This window comes from Heterodontus francisci, chromosome 26, assembly GCF_036365525.1.
Source record: "Heterodontus francisci isolate sHetFra1 chromosome 26, sHetFra1.hap1, whole genome shotgun sequence".
NCBI classification, from domain to species: Eukaryota; Metazoa; Chordata; class Chondrichthyes; order Heterodontiformes; family Heterodontidae; genus Heterodontus; species Heterodontus francisci.
The window spans coordinates 8,159,768-8,185,223 of record NC_090396.1 but is presented as its reverse complement, the minus strand read 5'-3'; the positions used below and the strand labels follow the sequence as shown (position 1 = coordinate 8,185,223).

Sequence of the window (25,456 nt, the reverse complement as noted above, 5' to 3'; positions counted from 1 at the left end):
AGGACGAGGTCAAGTATGTTTTTCCGTCGTGTTGGTTCAACCACCACCTGCCGCAGACCCAGTCTAGCAGCTATGTCCTTTAGGACTCGGCCAGCTCGGTCAGTAGTGGTGCTACCAAGCCACTCTTGGTGATGGATATTGAAGTCCCCCACCCAGAGTACATTTTGTGCCCTTGCCACCCTCAGTGCTTCCTCCAAGTGGTGTTCAACATGGAGGAGTACGGAGTCATCAGCTGAGGGAGGGCGGTAGGCAATCTGTAGGAGATTACCTTGCCCAAGTTTGACCTGATGACATGAGACTTCATGGGGTCCGGAGTCGATGTTGAGGATTCCCAGGGCAACTCCCTCCCTACTGTATACCACTGTGCCACCACCTCTGCTGGGTCTGTCCTGCCGGTAGGACAAGACATACCCGGGGATGGTGATGGCAGTGTCTGGGACACTGTCAGGTATGATTCCTTGAGTATGACTATGTCATGTTGTTGCTTGACGAGTCTGTGGGACAGCTCTCCCAACTTTGGCACAAGCCCCCAGATGTTAGTAAGGAGAATCTGCAGGGTTGACAGGGCTGGGTTTGCCTTTGTCGTTTCCGGTGCCTAGGTCGATGCCAGGTGGTCCGTCCGGTTTCATTCCTTTTTATTGACTTCGTAGCAGTTGGTGTAGAGGGAGCTTTACTCTGTATCTAATCTTGTGCTGTAATTGCCCTGGGAATGTGTGTTGGGGACAGTGCAGAGGGAGCTTTATTCTGTATCTAATCCTTTTTTTTCCTCATTTTTTTGATGGGACATTGTAGAGGGAGCTTTACTCTGTATCTAACCTGTGCTGTACATGCCCTGGGATTGCTTGATGGGGACAGTGTAGAAGGTGCTTTACTTTGTATCTAATCTTGTGCTGTAACTGTCCTGGGAGTGAGGGTGTCTGGGAGTGTGTATTGGGGACAGTGTAGAGGGAGCTTTACTCTGTATCTAACCCTATGCTGTACCTGTCCTGGGAGTGTTTGATGGTGATAGTGCAGAAGGCACTTTACTCTGTATCTAACCCTATGCTGTACCTGTCCTGTGAGTATTTGATGGGGACAATGTAGAAGGAATTTTACTCTGTGTCTAACCTCATGCTGAACCTGGTACCTGTTCTGGGTGTGTTTCATGCTGACATGGGCTGCCTGAAATTTAAAATGTCCCATTCCCAAGCACTAACATCCCCAATTTTGATGGGCAAAGAACAGGGCATATTTGAAAAGACTAGATCTCTACTGATGCCAGCTCTCACCTCAGCTGGAAGTAGTGTGTACCAGTAGAACTGCTTCAGCTGAGTGACCAGCTCATCCTGCGTGTCCACCACATAATCAACAAACTTGTGAGTCAGGGCGAACCAGTCAGAACCGCCGTCCACCACAATGCCGTCAGGGATCTGCCTGTCTCCAAGGCGCCACATGTGGTTGTCACATTCGTGAAAGAGTCGATCTAACCCCTGCTTCTTGATGAATCTGTAAATAACAGGGAGCACGACTGAATTAATGAACAAAGGAAAACGTGCATTTCTATAGTGCCTTTTTTGAGCCTAGGACATCACAAAGTGTTTTAGAGAATATTTTTGAGTATAGTGTTATGATCCTGTTGTTTTTTTTCCCCCAGGAATAATGCGGTGTGCCTTTAGGTTGGAAAAAGGACCAGTACTGCTTTAAAGCAACAAGCTCCAGAGACTGAGTCAAAGAATGCATTCTCGTTGCTCCAGGATATAGCCACTCAGAGACTGAGGATCGAGAGATGCATTGTTGCCGATTGACATTTGAAACTAGCTGAAAAATTGGCTTTTGAGACACAGTTAACAGAGACAGACACAGACTGTCAGCCAGCATATACTGAAGGAAAAGAGAGCTCTCTCTCGGTTTATTTAAACCCTATTTATTATACTCTCAGAATTCTGATGCCAAGCCAGATTAATTTCTTAAAAGAAAATTACCAATTCATTCAACTACTGAACTGTAATTGTTGAAATTCATCACTGGAAAAGAAAAGCATCAATTCAAACTGCTGAATTAAACTACGGACTGTTCCACTGTTGAAGAACGTTTTTCTCCTCCCCATCGATGGCTGTGAGGACTTCAAGCAACCTTGGACAGTTCCACATTGGAAGATTTCACTTCGGCAGGAGCGTAAATATGCAAGGACACTAATTTTTCTATTTTAAATGTTGTTTATATCTTCGTCGTGTTTAAGAATTTAGTTTTTCTAATTAAACAGTTAATTTATTGATCTAAAGACACCTGGTTTGGGTAGCCTCATTTGGGGGTTAATAGATTGTACAATCTGGCTGGGTCTTTCTTTAATTTGGAAAGTTTAAAAATATGTTAGGCGATCTGTGGAAGGACGGAACTGAATCAACAGTGCGTTTCTCCCACCACAATCACAATCGTATATTTGATTGGGGGCTTTGACTTGAGCGGTCAGTCGTAACATATTAATTGGAGGCTCACTCGAGATTGAATCGTATTTAATTTGGTGGCTCGTGTCTGGGATCAGAATCAGACTAATTTGGAGGGCTTGCATTTGTAATCATATTAACTACTCGTCTCTGGGATATCATATTTAAATTGGGTCTTGTGTTTAGCGTCATATTTAGGTGCTCTTGCGTCTGGGATCATAACAATTGGAAACCCGATTGTTGGGATCTAAATCTAACGCCAATTACAAAGAAAATCAAACAACCAGGTCTCTTGTATAATAAGGTACAGTCGCTACCATTGCAATGGCATTAGTGGTTGCAACAGAAATTTTGGGAAAGCAGAATGTTTCCGAGTGACTTTTTAACTTTAATTAAGAACAAATTAAAAGAAGTGTCAGCGAAATTGGGGTTGGAATTGAAATTAGGTGCCAAAAAAGCAGAGATGATTGACATAATAGCCTAACATCTGGAATTAGTAGAAGAAGGCGATGATGATGATGATGAAGCGGATTACGAGGAACAAGAAAGAGAATACGAGAGACAAGAAAGTAGCAGGTCCGAGAGTGATGCAGTGGTGTTGGCTAGGATTCTGTTAGAAGTAAGAAAATTTGAACTTCAGAGACAGAGTGAAAGAGATGAGAGGGAATTTAAGTTAAAAGAGATGGAACTAAGGCAAAGGGGTAGTCTTAAATCCAGGGAAAATTGTGGTCAGGAAGAATATGAATTTAGGACCCAGCAAAAAGTTGATTAAATTTATATAGGCTCTTCCTAAGTTCGAGGAAAGGGACGTAGAGGCATTTTTCATAACTTTTGAAAAAATAGCCAAACAGATGAAGTGGCAGAAAGAAAGTTGGGCATTGCTTATTCAGGGCAGGCTGGTAGGCAGAACTCATGAAGTTTATGCCATGCTTCCTGAAGAGGCTTCTGCAGATTATGAGATGGCAAAAAAGGCTATTCTCACTGCGTATGAGTTAGTCCCTGAAGCTTATCATCAGAAGTTTAGGAACATACAGAGATTGGCTGGGCAGACATATTTAGAATTTGAGAGGGTGAAGCAAATTACTTTTGATCATTGGATACAGGCATTAAAGATAGAAACCGCATATGAGAACCTTAGAGAGCTGATTCTCTTAGAAGAGTTTAAAAACTCCATTCCTTCAGTAGTAAGAACTCATATAGATAACCTGAAAGTTTTGAAAGCTAGGCAAGCAGCAGAAATTGCTGATGATTTTGAGCTTGTGAATAAGCCAACTTATTTTCGTCCGTCACCCCCATAAACCTGAGAAGGATAGAAAGTGGGAGAGTGAAAGGAAGGCAAGTAGCCCGGGACAAGAAGGAACAGCTGGGAATGCCCCAGGATCGCCACCTCAGGTCAGAAAGGAAGGTGCTGAGGGTAGAAGTGAGATTCGCAAGCCAAAGTGTTATCATTGCAACAAAACTGGTCATCTTCGTTCAGAGTGCTGGAAAGTGCAAGGTAAACCCATGGGACTTGTTGGGGTACGCAAAGTTCGTGCAGAGGAAAAGACTGACAGAGTATAGCAGACCAAGCTATAGCTTTAATGACAGCTGTGAAACCAGATACTAACTAAAAGAGGTTAGGAAGAGTTATAATTAATTTTTATCAAAGGGGAGAGTAACTCCTGTAAGTGAGCCAGGAAAACATATCATTATCCTCATGGACACAGGAGCAACCCAAACATTCTTGCTGGGGAAAGATATGAGGTTTCCACCAGAGAGCGCCTTGAACGCTGAAGTTTTGGTTAACGGAATTGGCGGGGAGTATATACCCATACCTTTTTATAAAGTACGCCGAGAGAGTGACTTAATATCTGGGATAGTAACTGTAGGTATTGTCCACAGTTTACCAGTAAAGGCAATTGATCCATTCCTGGGAAATGATTTGGCTGGATCAAAAATATCAGTTTTTCCTGTGGTTACAGAAGAACCAAGTGAAATTAAGGAAACGGAGCAATTATAGGAACAAGTTCTGGGAATATTTCCTGCGTGTATCGTCACCTGAGCAATGGCTAAACAGGATCCACTGTCGGAGATAAAAGGGGCACCACAAATAGATAGCCAAGTATCTGAAACCTTCTTTGGAGATTTAGAAAATCCAAATGAGATGTTTAACAGATTGTCTATTATTGCAGCACAGCAAGCTGATCCAGAGATATACCGAATAGCACAGACGGCTGTCAGAAGCTGAGGCGAAAGGAGTTCGGGAAGGTTATTATATGGCAAACGGGGTTTTGAGGAGGAAATGGAGACCGCCTCATAGACCTGCAGATGAAGACTGGACAGTTGTTGAACAGATAGCAGTACCACCTAAATATTGGCAAGGCTTATTAAGGTTAGCACATAACATTCCTTGTGCAGGATATAAGGGAATTCGGAAGACCAAATCGTGCATAAGCCAACATTATTATTGGCCAGGTCTTACAAAGGATGAGAGGCAATTTTTGTAGTACATGCCATACTTGTCAAATGGTAGAAAAACCACACCTACCATAAAACCAGCGGATGAAGTATTAGTGTTGTTACCATTACAGGGAGAACCATTAAAAGCACGGTTCAGTGGCCCATACAGAATGATCAAATGAGTGGGTAAGGTAGATCACTTGATTGACACCCCTGATTGCCAGAAGAACCGGTTGTGTCACATTAATATGCTCAAACAATATTACCGCAGGGAGGAAGATAAGCCAGTACAGGTATGTCAGGTAATCAGGAATGTTGAGAAAGAAAAGGATAGTGAGGATGAGGCAGAAGCAGGCCTAGGAAATTCTCAGATTGAACCTCCAACTTTTTTTTATTCATTCATGGGATGTGGGCGTCGCTGGCCAGGCCAGCATTTATTGCCCATCCCTAATTGCCCTTGAGAAGGTGGCGGTGAGCTGCCTTCTTGAACCGCTGCAGTCCATGTGAGGTAGGTACACCCACAGTGCTGTTAGGAAGGGAGTTCCAGGATTTTGACCCAGTGACAGTGAAAGAACGGCTTCACTGGAAGGTGTTGCCCAAGAAGCCTTGATGCGTTGCTGCAGTGCATCTTGTAGATGTACTGTGCGTCGGTGGTGGTGGAGGGAGTGAATGTTTTGGATGGGGTGCCAATCAAGTGGGCTGCTTTGTCCTGGATGGTGACGAGCATCTTGAGTGTTGCTGGAGCTGCACCCATCCAGGTAAGTGAACTTAAGAACGTAAGAACCAGGAGCAGGAGTAGGCAATTCAGCCCCTCGAGCCTGCCCTGCCATTCAATACGTTCATGGCTGATCTCATCTCGGCCTCAACTCCACTTTCCTGCCCGTTCTCCATAACCCTTCAACCCATTACTAATTAAAAATCTGTCTATTTCCTCCTTAAATTTACTCAATATCGCAGCATCAACCGCAATCTAGGGTAGTGAATTCCACAGACTCATGACCCTTTGAGAAGTAATTTCTCCTCATCTGTGTTTTAAATCTGCTACCCCTTATCCTAAAACTATGACCTCTCGTTCTAGATGAGGGAACATCACAAAAGGAAACATCCTCTCTACGTCTACTTTGTCAATCCCCTTAATCGTCTTATATACCACAATTAGATCTCCTCTCATTCTTCTAAACTCTAGACAGTAAAGGCCTAAACTGCTCAATCTCTCTTCATAAGACAAACCCCTCATCTCTGGAACCAATCCAGTGAACCTCCTCTGAACTGCCTCCAATGCAACTACATCCCTTCACACTCCTGACTTGTGCCTTGTAGATTGTGGACAGGCTTTGGGGAGTCAGGAGGCGAGTTACACACCACAGGATTCTCAGCCTCTGACCTGCTCTTGGAGCCACAGTATTTATATGGCTACTCCGGTTCAGTTTCTGGTCAATGGTAACCCCCAGGATGTTGATGGTGGGAGATTCAGCAATGGTAAAGCCATTGAATGTCAAGGGGAGGGCATCAGATTTCTAAGACTTTGGGACCAGTTCTGGGGCAAGTGGGACCTGTACAAGATGGATGGGTTGCACCTTAGCAGGACTGGGAATAATATCCTCGCAGGGAGAAGTGCTAGTGCTGTTGGGGAGGGTTTAAACTAGATCGGCAGGGGGATGGGAACCTGAGAGGGAGCTCAGATTGGAGGGAAGTAAAACTGGTAACCTGTCAGGGATGTGGGAACCAGGAGCAAATATCAGAAAGGAATACCAAGATGCACAGAATACTGGGGGAGATAGACAGCACTAGAGGAGGGAATTGCAAGTTATTTGGTGGGGTCAGAGTAAGGGAGAAAGTAATAAAGTCTAAATCAAGGTTAATGTGCATGTATGTGAATGCATGGAGTGTGGTTAATAAGATTGGGATACAGACACAGATTGCCATGTGGAAATATCATGTGGCTATAACAGAGACCTGGCTCAAAGAAGAGATATACGGTGTTCGGGAAAGATATGAAAGGGGAAAATAGGGGAGGGGTGGCGGTATTGATTAAGGAGAGCATTGAAGTGCTGGAGGAAAAGGATGTCCCAGAGGGGTTGAGGACAGAATCAATTTGGCTAGAGCAACGGAACAAAAAAGGTGCTGTTACATTGCTCAGTGTTGTCTACAGACCACCAGCTAGTGGGAAGGATGTCGAGTAACAAATTTGCAAGGAAATTATAGAGAGGTGCAAAGGGTAGTTATAATAGGGGACTTTAATTATCCTAACATTGACTGGGATAATAGTAGTGTAAAGGGCAGTGAGGGGCAAGAGTTCCAGAGGGTGTCAGGTAAATTTTCTACAGCAGTATGTTTCTAGTCCAACAGGAAAGGAGGCACTGCTAGACCTGGTTCTTGGGAATGAGGTGGGCCAAGTGGATCAAGAATCAGTAGGAGAGCATTTTGGGGCGAGTGATCATTGTATCATAAGATTTAGGCTGACTATGGAAAAGGACAAATAACAATCCAGAATAAGAAAAATTAACTGGGGGAAGGCAACTTCAATGGGGTAAAAATGGAGCTGGGGCAAATAAATTGGAGTCAAAAGTTGTCAGAAAAACAGGAAATAGTTGGGGCGCAGTCAAGGTATGTTCCCTCGAAGGGGAAAGGTGTGGCAAATAAACCCAGAGCTCCCTGGATGACAAAAGAGGTAGAGATTAAGATAAAGAAGAAAAAGTGTGCTAATGACAGAAGCCAGGTAGAAAATACTATTGAGAACCAGGCTGACTATAGAAGGTTCAGAGGGGAAGTGAAAAAATAAATAAGAGAAGCAAAGAGAGAGCATGAAGAGAGACTGGCAGCTAGCATTTAAAGGAAATCCCAAAGTTTTCTATAGACATATAAATAGTAAAAAAGTCGTAAAGGGAGGAGTGGGGCGGATTAGGGACTATAAAGGGGATTTACACATCGAGGCAGAGGACACAGCCGAGGTATTAAATGAATACTTTACATCTGTCTTTACCAAGAAAGAAGATGCAACCCAGGCAACGGTGAAAGAGAAGGTAATTCAGACACTAGAAAGGTTTAAAATTGATAAAGAGGGATTATTAGATAGGCTGTCTGTACTTAAAGAGGATAAAACACCAGGACCAGATGAGATGCATCCAAGGATACTGAGGGAAGTGAGGGTGGAAATCGCAGAGGCACTGGCCATAATTTTTCAGTCTTCCTTAGACTTGGGGGTGATGCCAGAGGACTGGAGAATTGCAAATGTTACACCCTTATTTTAAAAAAGGGTGTAACGATAAGCCCAGCAACTACAAACCAGTCAGTTTAACTTCAGTGGTGGGGAATCTTCCAGAGAAAATAATTCGGGACAAAATTAACAGTCACTTGGACAAATGCCAGTTAATTAAGGAAAGCTAGCATGGATATCTTAAGGGAAAATCATGTTTAACTAACTTGCTGAAATTTTTTTGAGGAGGTAACAGAGAGGGTTGATGGGGACATTTCTGTTGATGTGATGTACATGGACTTTCAAAAGGCATTTGATACAGTGCCACACAACAGACCTGTGAGCAAACCTGTAGCTCATGGAATAAAAGGGACAGTAGTTGAGTGATGGGAAACAAAGATTAGTGGTGAATGGATGTTTCTCGAGCTGGAGGAAGGTTTGTAATGGAGGACCCCAGGGATCATTTTTGGGTCCCTTGCTTTTCCTGATATATATTAATGACCTAGACCTTGGTGTACAGGACACAATTTCAAAGTTTGCAGATGATACGAAACTTGCAAGCATTGTGAACTGCGAGGAGGATAGTGTAGAGAACTCCAAAAGGACATAAACAAGTTGGTGGAATGGGCAGACAGGTGGCAGATGAAGCTCAATGCGGAGAAACGTTTTGGATTCATTTTGGTAGGAAGAACATGGAGAGACAATATAGAATATAAGGTACAATTCTGAAAGGGGGTGCAGGAGCAGAGGGACCTGGGTGTATATGTGCCTAAGGCATTGAAGGCGGCAGGACAGGTTGACAGCAGTTAATAAAGCAAAGCATTTGCAACAATCTTCAGCCAGAAGTGCCGAGTTGATGATCCATCTCGGCCTCCTCCTGAAGTCCCCAGCATCACAGATGCCAAACATCAGCCAATTCGATTCACTCCACGTGATATCAAGAAACGACTGAAGGCACTGGATACTGCAAAAGCTATGGACCCTGACAATATTCCGGCAATAGTACTGAAGACCTGTGCTCCAGAACTTGCCGCGCCCCTAGCCAAACTGTTCCAGTACAGCTACAACACTGGCATCTACCCTGCAATGTGAAAAATTGCCCAGGTATGTCCTGTACACAAAAAGCAGGACAAGTCCAACCCGGCCAACTACCGCCCCATTAGCCTACTCTCAATCATCAGTAAAGTGATGGAAGGTGTCATCAACAGTGCCATCAAGCGGCACTTGCTTAGCAGCAACCTGCTCAGTGATGCTCAGTTTGGGTTCCGCCAGGGCCACTCAGCTCCTGACCTCATTACAGCCTTGGTTCAAACATGGACAAAAGAGCTGAACTCAAGAGGTGAGGTGAGAGTGACTGCCCTTGACATCAAGGCAGCAATTGACCGAGTATGGCATCAAGGAGCCCTAGCAAAACTGAGGTCAATGGGAATCAGGGGGAAAACCCTCCGCTGGCTGGAGTCACACCTAGCGCAAAGGAAGATGGTTGTGGCTGTTGGAGGTCAATCATCTGAGCTCCAGGACATCACTGCAGGAGTACCTCAGGGTAGTGTCCTAGGCCCAACCATCTTCAGCTGCTTCATCAATGACCTTCCTTCAATCATAAGGTCAGAAGTGGGCATGTTCGCTGATGATTGCACAATGTTCAGCACCATTCACAACTCCTCAGATACTGAAGCAGTCTGTGTAAAAATGCAGCAAGACCTGGACAATATCCAGGCTTGGGCTGAGAAGTGGCAAGTAACATTCACACCACACAAGTGCCAGGCAATGACCATCTCCAACAAAAGAGAATCTAACCATCTCCCCTTGACATTCAACGGCATTACCATCGCTGAATCCCCCACTATCAACATCCTAGGGGCTACCATTTACCAAAAACTGAACTGGAGTAGCCATATAAATACTGTGGCTACAAGAGCAGGTCAGAGGCTAGGAATCCTGAGTCGAGTAACTCACCTCCTGACTCCCCAAAGCCTGTCCACCATCTACAAGGCACAAGTCAGGAGTGTGATGGAATACTCTCCACTTGCCTGGATGGGTGCAGCTCCAACAACACAAGAAGCTCGACACCATCCAGGACAAAGCAGCCCGCTTGATTGGCACCCTATCTACAAACATTCACTCCCTCCACCACTGACGCACAGTGGCAGCAGTGTGTACCATCTACAAGATGCACTGCAGCAATGCACCAAGGCTCCTTCGACAGCACCTTCCAAACCCGCGACCTCTACCAACTAGAAGGACAAGGACAGCAAATACATGGGAACACCACCACCTGCAAGTTCCCCTCCAAGTCACACACCACCCTGACTTGGAACTATATCGCCGTTCGTTCACTGTCGCTGGGTCAAAATCCTGGAACTCCCTTCCTAACAGCACTGTGGGTGTACCTACCCCACATGGACTGCAGCGGTTCAAGAAGGCAGCTCACCACCACCTTCCCAAGGGCAATTAGGGATGGGCAATAAATGCTGGCCTGGCCAGCGACGCCCACATCCCGTGAATGAATAAAAAAAAAGTTAACGTTTCAGGTCTGTGACCTTTCATCAGAACTGCAAAGGTTAAAAAAGAATTAAAAATTAATAACTGAATATTTCCAGCACTTTCTGTTTTTATTTCAGATTTCCAGCATCTGCAGTATTTTGCTTTCACTTTTGAATTGTTTGGAGTTGGGAATTAACTGTTTAAAGGGGCTGGAGTTTTAAAAAATTAAAACTGAAGGACAGAACCCCAGCTCAGCCCAGCCTGTTCCATCTCTTTAAAAAGCCTGCACAAAGGAAGAAAGCTTCCAAGGAAAGAAGAGAATTCCCAAAGGAGAGAAGACCACAACCCAGCTCAATTTTTTAGCACCTCTCTAAAAGACCCCGAGATCACTGTGTCAACCCATCTTATCTGTCTTTGAAGAAAAGCCTTCTAAATTAATTCTCAATGCCGCCTGAAAAGAACTGTTCCAAAAGATCCCAGTGACCCATCTACATGTACTCGGAGGCCAGACTGTATGCCAGTTTTGGAATACAACATATCTCATCTGCTGTTTTCTTCAAGAATGAGCAAATATTCAGCCCAAGTGTGTTTTTGTCTCTAACAAGAGCTCGAAACAAAAATCCCTTTTATTTTTCCGGTTAACCTGTGTGTGTGAGGGGCTAAGGTAAAAAGGGAACTTTAAAATTTCAATCTGTGTGTTTATGCTTTACTTCCTTACTGGTTAAGACTTGTTTTATAATAAACTGATAATTGTTTTATTCTGGGAAAAATAGAGTATATATATGATTGACCGTATTGGCAAGTGGGAAAATTTAAATATATGTTGTGACCTGTGAAGAAGTGGAACTCCCGCCTCTGTCGTAACAAATAAAAACAAGAAATGCTGGAAATACTCAGCAGGTCTGGCAGCATCTGTGGAGAGAGAAGCAGAGTTAACATTTCAGGTCAGTGACCCTTCTCTCTCCACAGATGCTGCCAGGCCTGCTGAGTATTTCCAGCATTTCTTGTTTTTATTTCAGATTTTCAGCATCCGCAGTATTTTGCTTTTAATCTGTCATAAGAAAGCCCATCCTTCGGGTACCATAACCCTCCCATTAAAGCCCATGCTCCAGTACTCCAAGTCTCCCATCATGGCCCAACAGTCTAATATCCAAACTCTCCCTTCCAAGCCCTGACAGCTCTCCAGAGCATCCAACAATATCTCGAATGATCACTAAAAGTAAAGCGAAATACTACAGATGCTAGAAATCTGAAATAAAAACAGAAAGTGCTGGAAATACTCAGCAGGTCCGGCAGCATCCGTGGAGAGAGAAACAGAGATAATGTTTCAGGTCTGTGACCTTTCATCAAAATAGTCTTGAATGATCACAATGTTTTGGCCTCCACTAGCATGCTGGGACAATTATTCCATTCAACATTTTTAAGTAAATTTGTCCTTAACATACTTTAAATTTAATTTTTACCAACTTAGGTTTCTGTATCTGCTCCTACTCTCCTGACTGTGAAGTAATGCTTCAGCTTTCCCTGATCTATACTACTCAATATTTTAGATTCCTTGATGCAGTTGTCCTTGTCTTTCTCTAATCTTTCACCATAAAACATTCCCTGCACACTTGAGAACAATGCTTCGCCTGTATGTCCCCACACCATCCAGCATGTCTCTGTTGTCTTTGTACTGTAGTGAGCATTACCAGAGTACTAGGTAGGTTCTGATCAGTACATTCTGCTGGCTGATACTTGACAATGTCATACAGTCACAGTCATATTGTCATTATGGCACGGAAGGAGACCATTCAGCCCATCGAGTCCATGCTGGCTCTCTGTAGAGCAATCTAGTCAGTACCATTCCCCCACTCCATCCCCGTAGCCCTGTAAGTTTATTTCCCTCAAGTGCTCATCCAATTTCCCTTCAAAATCATTATTGCCTCCACTTCTACCACCCTCGTAGGCAGAGAGTTCCAGGTCATTACTGTGTAAAAAATGTTCTTCCTCACATTCCCCCCTGCATCTCTTGCCTAAAACCTTAAATCTGTGTCCGCTAGTCCTTGTACCATCAACTAATGAGAACAGTTTTTCTTTGTCTACCTGTCATAATCTTGTATACTTCTATCAAATCTCCCCTCAGTCTCTTTTGCTCCAAGGAGAACAACGCCAGGTTCTTCAACTTAAGTTTACACTTGGGTCTATTTTCCTTTTGTTTATGCTCATCCTTCATAATGAACATAATCAATTTCAAAGTATTCCTCAACAAAGCAGGACTTTGATCATTTTTCACACTTCCTGCATACTAAATAGAAAAAACTTCCATATTATAACCCTGTCATCGGACTAGTGGATGAGGTAATGGCCAAGAATTTGCTGGTATAAAAACAGCGGATTTAATGGTGCTCATAGCTATTCATGTGTAAATATCCTAGAAATCTGTGTTGAGGAAGAGAACCATCAGGCATTGTGAGTTGCCATAAGTTGCTGGACGATTTGTGCACTCCACCACAAGCCTCACGAAACGGGGATCTTACCATCAACATCCTGAGTTTCAGGAAATTGCAGCATTTCTGCTGTTAAAACAAATTAGACTTGCTGCAGAAATGTAGGACTGGTAATTTATAACATCAGGATCCTTTTAATAAACAGATTTATATGAATGCAATGCCATTCTAACACACCGATCTAGAAAGACAATAATTCAAACTGCGGAGTCTTACGCCTTTTTCTTACTCTTTTATGGGGATGTGGGCGCCAGCATTTATTGCCCATCCCAAGTTTCCCTGAGAAGGTGGTGGTGAGCTGCCTTCTTGAACCGCTGCAGTCCATTTGGGGTAGGTGTACCCACAGTGCTGTTAGGAAGTGAGTTCCAGGATTTTGACCCAGTGACAGTGAAGGAATGGCAAGAAAGTTCCAAGTCAGGATCGTGTGTGGCTTGGAGGGGAACTTGCAGGTGATGGTGTTCCCATGTATTTGCTGCCCTTGTCCTTCTTAGTGGTAGAGGTCGCGGGTTTGGAAGGTGCTGTTGAAGGAGCCTTGGTGTGTTGCTGCAGTGCATCTTATAGATGGTACACTCTGCTGCCACTGTGCATCAGTGGTGGAGGGTGTGAATGTTTGGCTGGGGTGCCAATCAAGCGGGCTGCTTTGTCCTGGATGGTGTCGAGCTTCTTGAGTGTTGTTGGAGCTGCACCCATCTAGGCAAGTATTCCATCACACTCCTGACTTGTGCCTTGTAGATGGTGGACAGGCTTTGGGAAGTCAGGAGGCGGGTTACTTGCCACAGAATTCCTAGCCTCTGACCTGCTCTTGTAGCCATGGTATTTATATGGCTACTCCAGTTCAGTTTCTGGTCAATGGTAACCCCCAGGATGTTGATAGTGAGGGATTCAGCAATGGTAATGCCATTGAATGTCAAGGGGAAATGGTTAGATTCTCTCTTGTTGGAGATGGTCATTGCCTGGCACTTGTGTGGTGTGAATGTTACTTGCCACTTATCAGCCCATATCGGCAGGCAGCATATGGTTTCTTGAAGTTTAGAAACATATATTTTTAATGTTTTTTCTTACTTTGCTCTTCTATCTCTCTCTCAACCCATCCTTTCTTTCACTCTCTTTATTTCTCTTTCCATACTACATTTGACTCTAATTCACCCTATTTTCTTCTCCGGCTCCGCGGCCCATGAATGGAAAGGCGGGACAGTGAGAGCAGTGGCCGGAGGCAAAGCCAGGCCTGGGACCTGCTGGAGATACAGCCAGGCCCGGGACTTGCAGGAGATACAGCCAGGCCCGGGACCTGCTGGAGATACAGCCAGGCCTGGGACCTGCTGGAGATACAGCCAGGCCCGGGACCTGCTGGGGATACAACCAGGCCCGGGACTTGCTGGAGATACAGCCAGGCCCGGGACCTGCTGGGGATACAACCAGGCCCGGGACCTGCTGGAGATACAGCCAGGCCCGGGACCTGCTGGGGATACAGCCAGGCCCGGGACCTGCTGGGGATATAACCAGGCCCGGGACCTGCTGGGGATACAGCCAGGCCCGGGACCTGCTGGGGATACAGACAGGCCCGGGACCTGCTGGGGATACAACCAGGCCCGGGACCTGCTGGAGATACAGCCAGGCCCGGGAGCTGCCGGGGATACAGCCAGGCCCGGGACCTGCTGGGGATACAGCCAGGCCCGGGACCTGCTGGGGATACAGCCAGGCCCGGAACCTGCTGGAGATACAGCCAAGCCTGGGACCTGCTGGGGATACAGCCAGGCCCGGGACCTGCAGGGGATACAGCCAGGCCCGGGACCTGCTGGAGATACAGCCAAGGCCGGGACCTGCTGGAGATACAGCCAAGGCCGGGACCTGCTGGAGATACAGCCAGGCCCGGGACATCATGGGGATACAGCCAGGCCCAGGACATGCTGGGGATACAGCCAGGCCCGGAACCTGCTGGAGATATAGCCAGGCCCAGAACATAGAATTACTGAATTGTTACAGCACTGAAAGGGGCCATTTGGCCCATCACGTCTCTACCGGATCTCCGAGTAAGCAATTCACATAGTGCCATCCTCCTTTTCAGATAACTATCCAATTCCCTTTTGAATGCCTCGATTGAACTTGCCTCCACCACACTCATATGCAGTGCACTCCGGATCTTAACCACTCGCTGTGTGTAAAAGTTTCTCATGTTGCCATTGCTTCTTTTGCGAATTACCTTAAAACTGTGCCCTCTCGTTCTGGATCCTTTCACCAAAGGGAACAGTTTCTCTCTATCTACTCTGTCCAAAGCCCTCATAACTTTGAATACCTCTATTAAATCTCCTCTCACCCTTCTCTTCTCCAAGGAAAACAGTCCCAACTTCTCCAATCTATCTTTATAAATGTAGTTCCTCATCCCTGGAACCATTCTCGTGAATCTTTTCTGCACTCTCTCCAATGCCTTCACATCTTTCCTTAAATGTGGTGCCTAGAACTGGACACAGTACTCCAGCTGAGGCTGTACCAGTGTTTTATGCAAGTTCAACATAACTTCATAGGAACATAGAAAATAGGAGCTGGAGTAGGCCATTCGGCCCTTTGTGCCTGCTCCGCCATTCAAAAAGGATCATGGCTGATCGTCTAATTCAGTACCCTGTTCCCGCTTTCTCTCATATCCCTCAATCCCCTTGGCATTAGGAAATATATCTATCTCCTTCTTGAAGATATTTAATGACTTGGCCTCCACTGCCTTCTGCAGAAGAGAATCCCACAGGTTCACCACCCTCCGAGTGAAGACATTTCACTTCATCTCGTTTCTAAATGGCATATCCCGTATCCTGAGACTGTCACCCTTGGTTCTGGACTTCCCAGCCATCGGAAACATCCTCCCTGCATCTAGCCTCTCTAGTCCTGTTAGAATTTTATAGGTTTCTATGAGATCCCCTCTCATTCTTCTAAACTCCAGTGGATATAGGCCTACGCGACCCAATCTCTCCTCATATGTCAATCCTGCCATCCCAGGAATCAGCCCAGTAAATCTTCTTTGCACTCCCTCCATGGCAAGAACATCCTTCCACAGATAAGGAGACCAAAACTGCTCACAATACTCCAGATGGGGTCTCACCAAGGCACTGTATATCTGCAGTAAGATATCCTTGCTCCTGTACTCCAATCCTCTTGCAATGAAGGCCAACATACCATTCACCTTCCTAACTGCTTTCTGCACCTGAATGCTTGCTTGAGGAGACAGGTGTACAAGGACACCCAGGTCTCGTTGCAACTTCCCCTTTCCCAATCTATCACCATTCAGATAATGAGCTGCCTTTCTTTTTTTACAACCAAAGTGGATAACCTCACATTTATCCACGTTATACTGCATCTGCCATGCATTTGCCCACTCACCTAACTTCTCCAAATCACATCAAAGAACAAAGAACAGTACAGCACAGGAACAGGCCATTCGGCCCTCCAAGCCTGCGCCGATCTTGATGCCTGTCTAAACTAAAACCTTCTGCACTTCCGGGGCCCATATCCCTCTATTCCCTTCCTATTCATATATTTGTCAAGATGTCTCTTAGACGTCGCTATCGTATCTGCTTCCACCACCTCCCCTGGCAGCAAGTTCCAGGCACTCACCACCCTCTGTGTAAAAAAAACTTGCCTCGCACATCCCCTCTAAACTTTGCCCCTCGCACCTTAAACCTATGTCCCCTAGTAACTGACTCTTCCACCCTGGGAAAAAGCTTCTGACTATCCACTCTGTCCATGCTGCTCATAACTTTGTAAACCTCTATCATGTCGCCCCTCCGCCTCCGTCGTTCCAGTGAAAACAATCCGAGTTTTTACAACCTCTCCTCATAGCTAATGCCCTCCAGACCAGGCAACATCCTGGTAAACCTCCTCTGTACCCTCTCCAAAGCCTCCACGTCCTTCTGGTAGTGTGGCGACCAGAATTGCATGCAATATTCTAAATGTGGCCTAACTAAGGTTCAGTACAGCCGAAACATGACTTGCCAATTTTTATACTCTATGCCCCGACCGATGAAGACAAGCATGCCGTATGCCTTCTTGACTACCTTATCCACCTGCGTTGGCACTTTCAGTGACCTGTGGACCTGTACGCCCAGATCTCTCTGCCTGTCAATACTCCGAAGGGTTCTGCCATTTACTGTATACTTCCCACCTGCATTAGACCTTCCAAAATGCATTACCTCACATTTGTCCGGATTAAACTCCATCTGCCATTTCTCCACCCAATTCTCCAACCGATCTATATCCTGCTGTATCCTCTGACAATCCTCATCATTATCCGCAATTCCACCAACCTTTGTGTCGTCCGCAAACTTACTAATCAGACCAGCTACATTTTCCTTCAAATCATTTATATATACTACAAACAGCAAAGGTCCCAGCACTGATCCCTGCGGAACACCACTAGTCACATCCCTCCATTCAGAAAAACACCCATCCACTGTTACCCTCTGTCTTCTGTGACTGAGCCAGTTCTGCATCCATCTTGCCAGCTCACCTCTGATCCCGTGTGACATCGGAGCCTCTTTGCCCCCTCCTCACAGCTCAATTCCCCCCCCGCTTTGTGTCGTCTGCAAACTTGGAAATGTTCCCTCACCCAAATCATTAACATATGGTATGAATAGCTGGGGCTCAAGCAATGATCCTTGTGGTACCTCACTAGTCACTGCCTGCCAACCGGAAAAAGACCCGTTTATTCCTATTCTCTGTTTCCTGTCTGCCAAGCAATTTTCAATCCATGCCAGTATATTACCCCCAATCCTATGTGCTTTATGTGGGACTTTATCAAAAGCCTTCTGAAATCTAAATACACTGCATCCACTGGTTCTCCCTTATTTATTCTACTGCTTACATCCTCAAAAAACTCTAGTAGATTTGTTCAGCATGATTTCCCTTTCTTAAACCCATGCTGACTTTGTCCAATCCCGTTTATGCTTTCCAGGTGTTCTGCTATCACATCCTTTACAATAGACTCTAGCATCTTCCCCACTACTTCCTTTGTTCTTCTTTCTTTGGTCTCCTTGTCTCGGGAGACAACGGGTAAGCACCTGGAGGTGGTCAGTGGTTTGTGGAGCAGCGCCTGGAGTGGCTATAAAGGCCAATACTAGAGTAGCAAACTCTTCCACAGGTGCTGCAGCTAAAATTGGTTGTCAGGGCTGTTTCGCAGTTGGTTCTCCCCTTGCGCTTCTGTCTTTTTTCCTGCCAACTGCTAAGTTTTAGTTTTAGAGATACAGCACTGAAACAGGCCCTTCGGCCCACCGAGTCTGTGCCAACCATCAACCACCCATTTAAACTAATCCTACACTAATTCCATATTCCTACCACATCCCCAGCTGTCCCTATATTTCCCTACCACCTACCTATACTAGGGGTAATTGCTAATGGCCAATTTACCTATCAACCTGCAAGTCTTTAGCTTGTGGGAGGAGACCGGAGCACCTCTTCAACTCGCCACACTTTAACCTTGCCTTTATGGCTGCCCGCCAGCTCTGGCGATCGCTGGCAACTGACTCCCACGACTTGTGATCAATGTCACAGGACTTCATGTCGCGTTTGCAGACGTCTTTAAAGCGGAGACATGGACGGCCGGTGGGTCTGATACCAGTGGCGAGCTCGCTGTACAATGTGTCTTTGGGGATCCTGCCATCTTCCATTCGGTTCACATGGCCAAGCCATCTCAAGCGCCGCGGACTCAGTAGGGAGTATAAGCTGGGGATGTTGGCCGCCTCGAGGACTTCTGTGTTGGAAATACGGTCCTGTCACCTGATGCCAAGGATTCTCCGGAGGCAGCAAGGATGGAATGAATTGAGACGTCGCTCTTGGCTGACATACGTTGTCCAAGCCTCGCTGCCATAGAGCAAGGTACTGAGGACACAGGCTTGATACACGCGGACATTTGTGTTCAGTGTCAGTGCTCCATTTTCCCACACTCTTTTGGCCAGTCTGGACATAGCAGTGGAAGCTTTTCCCATGCGCTTGTTGATTTCTGCATCGAGAGACAGGTTACTGGTGATAGTTGAGCCTAGGTAGGTGAACTCTTGAGCCACTTCCAGAGAGTGGTCGCCGATATTGATGGATGGAGCATTTCTGACGTCCTGTCCCATGATATTCGTTTTCATGAGGCTGATGGTTAGGCCAAATTCGTTGCAGGCAGCGCAAACCTGTCCATGAGATTCTGCAGACACTGTTCAGTGTGAGATGTTAATGCAGCATCGTCAGCAAAGAGAAGTTCCTTGATGAGGACTTTCCGTACTTTGGTCTTCGCTCTTAGACGGGCAAGGTTGAACAACCTGCCACCTGGTCTTGTGTGGAGGAAACTTTCTTCTTCTGAAGACCTGAACGCATGTGAGAGCAGCAGGGAGAAGAAATTCCCAAACAGTGTAGGTGCGAGAACACAGCCCTGTTTCACGCCACTCAGGATAGGAAAGAGGTCTGATGAGGCTATGCTGAATTGTGCCTTTCATATTGTCATGGAATGAGGTGATGATACTTAGTAGCTTTGGTGGACATCCGATCTTTTCTAGTAGTCTGAAGAGACCACGTCTGTGGACGAGGTCAAAGGCTTTGGTGAAATCAATGAAAGCAATGTAGAGGGGCATCTGTTGTTCGCGGCATTTCTCCTGTAGCTGACGAAGGGAGAACAGCATGACAATGGTCGATCTCTCTGCTCGAAAGCCACACTGTGCCTCAGGGTAGACACGCTCGGCCACCTTCTGTAACCTGTTTAAAGAAACTCGAGCGAAGACTTTCCCCACTATGCTGAGCAGGGAGATTCCACGGTAGTTGTTGCAGTCACCGTGGTCACCTTTGCTTTTATAGAGGGTAATGATATTGGCATCGTGCATGTCCTGTGGTACTGCTCCCTCATCCCAGCATAGGCAAAGCAGTTCGTAGAGTGCTGAGAGTATAGCAGGCTTCGCATTCTTAATTATTTCAGGGGTAATGCCACTACTGATGTAAGGCTAACTGGTCTGTACTTACGTTTTTTTTCTCCCTCCTTTTTTAAATAGTGGAGTTACATTTGCCACCCTCAAATCTGTAGGAACTGCTCCAGAGTATATTCAATTTTGGAAGATGACCACCAATGCATCCACTATTTCCAGGGCCACTTCCTTTCGTACTCTGGGATGTAGATTATCAGGCCCTGGGAATTTGTCAGCCTTTAACCCCATTAATTTCCCTAACACAATTTTTTTACTAATACTGATTTCCTTCAGTTCCTCCCTCTCATTCGACAATTGGTTTCAAAACATTTCTTGGAGGTTATTTGAGTCCTTGTGTTATTTGAGCCACCCTCAAATGGCTTGGAACGCATACTGTCCATCCGATTGCTCAGCGCCCCTGCACCAGTACACCTACTCAGCATTTATGCACCAACACTCTGCTCCCCACCTGAAGATAAAGACCAGTTCTACGAGGAACTCCATACTATCATTAATAGGATCCCCAATACTGAACATCTCTTCCTGCTGGGGGACTTTATTGCCAGGGTTGGGGCCAACCATGACTCATGGCCCTCCTGCCTTGGGCGCTGTGGCGTTGGAAGGATGAATCAGAATGGACAGAGCCTGCTTGAGTTGTGTACCTATCATAACCTCTGCATCACCAACTCGTTTTTTCATACTAAACCCGGTCACCAGGTTTCTTGGAGGCACCCAAGATCACGTCGTTGGCACCAGTTGGACCTCATTGTCACAAGGCGAGCCTCTTTAAACAGCGTTCAAATCACACACAGCTTCCACAGTGGGGACTGCGACACCGACCACTCCCTGGTGTGCAGCAAGGTTAGACTCAAACTAAAGAAGCTGCATCACTCGAAGCAGAAGGGCCGCCCGCACATCAACACTAGCACAATTTCTTATCCACAGCTGTTACATAAGTTTCTAAATTCACTTGAAAAAGCACTTCAAAACACTCCTACAGGGGATGCAGAGACCATGTGGGCCCACATCAGAGACGCCATCTATGACACAGCAATGCCCACCTATGGCAAATGTGAGAAGCAGAATGCAGACTGGTTTCAATCTCACTTTGAAGAGCTGGAACCTGTCATGGCCGCTATGCACATCGCACTGCTGAACTACAAGAAAGTCCCCAGCGAATTAACATCCGTAGCACTTAAAGCAGCCAGAAGCACTGCACAAAGAACAGCCAGGCACTGCGCAAATGACTACTGGCAACACCTATGCAGTCATATTCAGCTGGCCTCCGACTCCGGAAACATCAGAGAAATGTATGATGGCATTGAGAGAGCTTTTGGGCCAACCATCAAGAAGATCGCTGCCCTCAAATCTAAATCAGGGGACACAATCACTGACCAATGCAAGCAAATGGACCGCTGGGTGCAGCACTACCTAGAATTGTACTCCTGGGAAAGTGTTGTCACTGAGGCCGCCCTCAATGCAGCCTAGTCTCTGCCAGTCATGGATGAGCTGGATGTACAGCCAACAAAATCGGAACTCAGTGATGCCATTGATTCTCTAGCCAGCGGAAAAGCCCCTGGGAAGGACAGCATTACCCCTGAAATAATCAAGAGTGCCAAGCATGCTATACTTTCAGCACTCTACGAACTGCTTTGCCTGTGCTGGGATGAGAGAGAAGTACCACAGGACATGCGCGATGCCAATATCATCACCCTCGATAAGAACGAGAGTGACCGTGGTGACTGCAACAACTACCGTGGAATCTCCCTGCTCAGCATAGTGGGGAAAGTCTTCGCTCGTGTTGCTTTAAACCGGCTCTAGAAGCTGGCTGAGCGTGTCTACCCTGAGGCACAGTGTGGCTTTCGAGCAGAGATCGACCATTGACATGCTGTTCTCCCTTCGCCAGCTCCAGGAGAAATGCCGTGAACAACAGATGCCCCTCTAGGTTACTTTCATTGATCTCACCAAAGCCCTTGACCTCGTCAGCAGACGTGATCTCTTCAGACTACTAGCAAAGATCGGATGTCCACCAAAGCTATTAAGTATCATCACCTCATTCCATGACAATATGAAAGGCACAATTCAGCATAGCAGCGCCTCATCAGACCCCTTTCCTATCCTGAGTGGCATGAAACAGGGCTGTGTTCTCGCACCTACACTGTTTGGGATTTTCTTCTCCCTGCTGCTCTCACATGCATTCAAGTCTTCAGAAGAAGGAATTTCCCTCCACACAAGATCAGGTGGCAAGTTGCTCAACCTTGCCCGTCTAAGAGCGAAGACCAAAGTACGGAAAGTCCTCTTCAGGGAACTCCTCTTTGCTGACGATGCTGCATTAACATTTCACACAGAAGAGTGTCTGCAGAGACTCATCGACAGGATTGTGGCTGCCTGCAACGAATTTGGCCTGACTATCAGCCTCAAGAAAACGAACATCATGGGACAGGACATCAGAAATGCTCCATCCATCAATATCGGCGACCAAGCTCTGGAAGTGGTTCAAGAGTTCACCTACCTCGGCTCAACTATCACCAGTAACCTGTCTCTCAATGCAGAAATCAACAAGTGCATGGGAAAGGCTTCCACTGCTATGTCCAGACTGGCCAAGAGAGTGTGGGAAAATGGGGCACTGACACTGAACACAAAAGTCCGAGTGTATCAAGTCTGTGTCCTCAGTACCTTGCTCTATGGCAGCGAGGCCTGGACAACGTATGTCAGCCAAGAGTAACGTCTCAGTTCATTCTATCTTCGCTGCCTCCGGAGAATCCTTGGCATCAGGTGGCAGGACCGTATCTCCAACACAGAAGTCCTTGAGGCAGCCAACATCCCCAAGCACATACGCACTACTGAGTCAGCAGCGCATGAGATGGCTTGGCCATGTGAGCCGCATGGAAGATGGCAGGATCCCCAAAGCCACATTGTACAGCGAGCTCGTCACTGGTATCAGACCCACCGGCCGTCCATGTCTCCGCTTTAAAGACAACTGCAAAAGCGACATGAAGTCCTATGACATTGATCACAAGTCGTGGGAGTCAGTTGCCAGTGATCGCCAGAGCTGGCGGGCAGCCATAAAGGCAGGGCTAAACTGTGGCGAGTTGAAGAGACTTAGCAGTTGGCAGGAAAAAAGACAGAAGCTCAAGGAGAGAACCAATTGTGTAACAGCCCCGACAACCAATTTTATCTGCAGCACCTGTGGAAGAGTCTGTCGCTGTAGAATTGGCCTTCTAGTCACTCCAGGCGCTGCTTCACAAACCACTGACCACCTCCAGGTGATTACCCATTGTCTCTCGAGGAGGCCAAAGAAGATGATTTGTGTCAACAAACAAAAACAAGAAATTCTGGAGTCACTCAGCAGGTCGGGCAGCATCTGTGGAAAGAGAAGCAGAGTTAACGTTTCGGGTCAGTGACCCTTCTTCGGAACTAACAAAGATTAGAAAAGTCACAGATTATAAACAAGTGAGGTGGGGGTGGGGCAAGAGATAACAAAGGAGAAGGTGCAGATTGGACCAGGCCACATAGCTGACCAAAAGGTCACGGAGCAAAGGCAAACAATATGTTAATGGTGTGTTGAAAGACAAAGCATTAGTACAGATTAGGTGTGAATACACTGAATATTGAACAGCAGCAAGTGCAAACCTGAAGAAAAACAACCTGAAAAAAAGTGGGTAAGCAAACTGAACAAACTAAGATGAAATGAAATAAATGCAAAAAAAGATTGTAAAAAATGTAAAAAGGAATGTAAAAAAAAAAGGAAGAAAAAATAACTAAAAATGAAAGTAAAATGGGGGGCTGTCATGCTCTGAAATTATTGAACTCAATGTTCAGTCCGGCAGGCTGTAGTGTGCCTAATCGGTAGATGAGATGCTGTTCCTCGAGCTTGCGTTGATGTTCACTGGAACACTGCAGCAATCCCAGGACAGAGATGTGAGCATGAGAGCAGGGGGGAGTGTTGAAATGGCAAGCAACCGGAAGCTCAGGGTCCTGCTTGCGGACTGAGCGGAGATGTTCCGCAAAGCGGTCACCCAGTCTGCGCTTGGTCTCCCCAATGTAGAGGAGACCACACTGTGAGCAGCGAATACAGTATACTACATTGAAAGAAGTACAAGTAAATCGCTGCTTCACCTGATAGGAGTGTTTGGGGCCTGGGATAGTGAGGAGAGAGGAGGTAAATGGGCAGGTATTACACCTCCTGCGATTGCAGGGGAAGGTGCCCTGGGACGGGGGCGAGGTGGTGGGGGTAATGGAGGAGTGGACCAGGGTGTCCTCTTCACTATGGACGTCCAATCGTTCGACACCTCCATCCCCCACCAGGATGGTTTGAGGGCTCTCCGCTTCTTCCTGGAACGGAGGCCCAACCAGTCCCCATCCACCGCCACCCTCCTCCGCCTGGCTGTACTTGTTCTCACATTGAACAACTTCTCCTTCAACTCCATGCACTTCCTTCAAGTAAAAGTTGTCGCTATGGGTACCCGCATGGGTCCTAGTTATGCCTGTCTTTTTGTGGGATATGTCGAGCATTCTTTGTTCCAGTCCTACTCAGGCCCCCTCCCCCAACTCTTTTTCCGGTACATTGATGACTGTATCGGTGCCGTTTCCTGCTCCCGCCCCGAACTAGAAAACTTTATCAACTTTGCTTCCAATTTCCACCCTTCTCTCACCTTTACATGGTCCATCTCTGACACTTCCCTTCCCTTCCTCGACTTCTCTGTCTCCATCTCTGGGGATAGGTTGTCTACCAATATCCATTATAAGCCCACTGACTCCCACAGCTACCTCGACTACACTTCTTCACACCCTACCTCCTGTAAGGACTCCATTCCATTCTCCCAGTTTCTCCGTCTCCGACGCATCTGCTCTGATGATGCTACCTTCCATGACGGTGCTTCTGATCTGACCTCCTTTTTCCTCAACCGAGGATTTCCCCCCACTGTGGTTGACAGGGCCCTCAACCGTGTCCGACCCATTCCCCGCACCTCTACCCTCACCCCTTCCCCTCCCTCCCAGAACCGTGACAGCGTTCCCCTTGTCCTCACTTTTCATCCCACCAGCCTCCATATCCAAAGGATCATCCTCCGCCATTTTCGCCACCTCCAGCGTGATGCCACTACCAGTCGCATCTTCCCCTCCCTTCCCCTGTCAGCATTCCGAAGGGATCGTTCCGTCCGCGACACCCTGGTCCACTCCTCCATTACCCCCACCACCTCGTCCCCGTCCCAGGGCACCTTCCCCTGCAATCGCAGGAGGTGTAATACCTGCCCATTTACCTCCTCTCTCCTCACTATCCCAGGCCCCAAACACTCCTTTCAGGTGAAGCAGCGATTTACTTGTACTTCTTTCAATGTAGTATACTGTATTCGCTGCTCACAGTGTGGTCTCCTCTACATTGGGGAGACCAAGTGCAGACTGGGTGACCGCTTTGCGGAACATCTCCGCTCAGTCCGCAAGCAGGACCCTGAGCTTCCGGTTGCTTGCCATTTCAACACTCCCCCCTGCTCTCATGCTCACATCTCT

At 46.6% G+C, this 25,456-nt stretch overlaps 1 protein-coding gene across 2 annotated transcripts in view; it reads right to left on the bottom strand.

The window, feature by feature from the left end:
* xylt2 (xylosyltransferase II) overlaps positions 1–25,456 on the bottom strand; it is a 338,683-nt gene that overhangs the window by 116,749 nt on the left and 196,478 nt on the right. For both annotated transcript variants that reach the window (XM_068057773.1, XM_068057774.1), the window contains exon 6: positions 1,269–1,485. In XM_068057773.1, the coding sequence (XP_067913874.1) occupies positions 1,269–1,485 (217 nt within the window). The remainder of the gene's footprint in view (positions 1–1,268; positions 1,486–25,456) is intronic.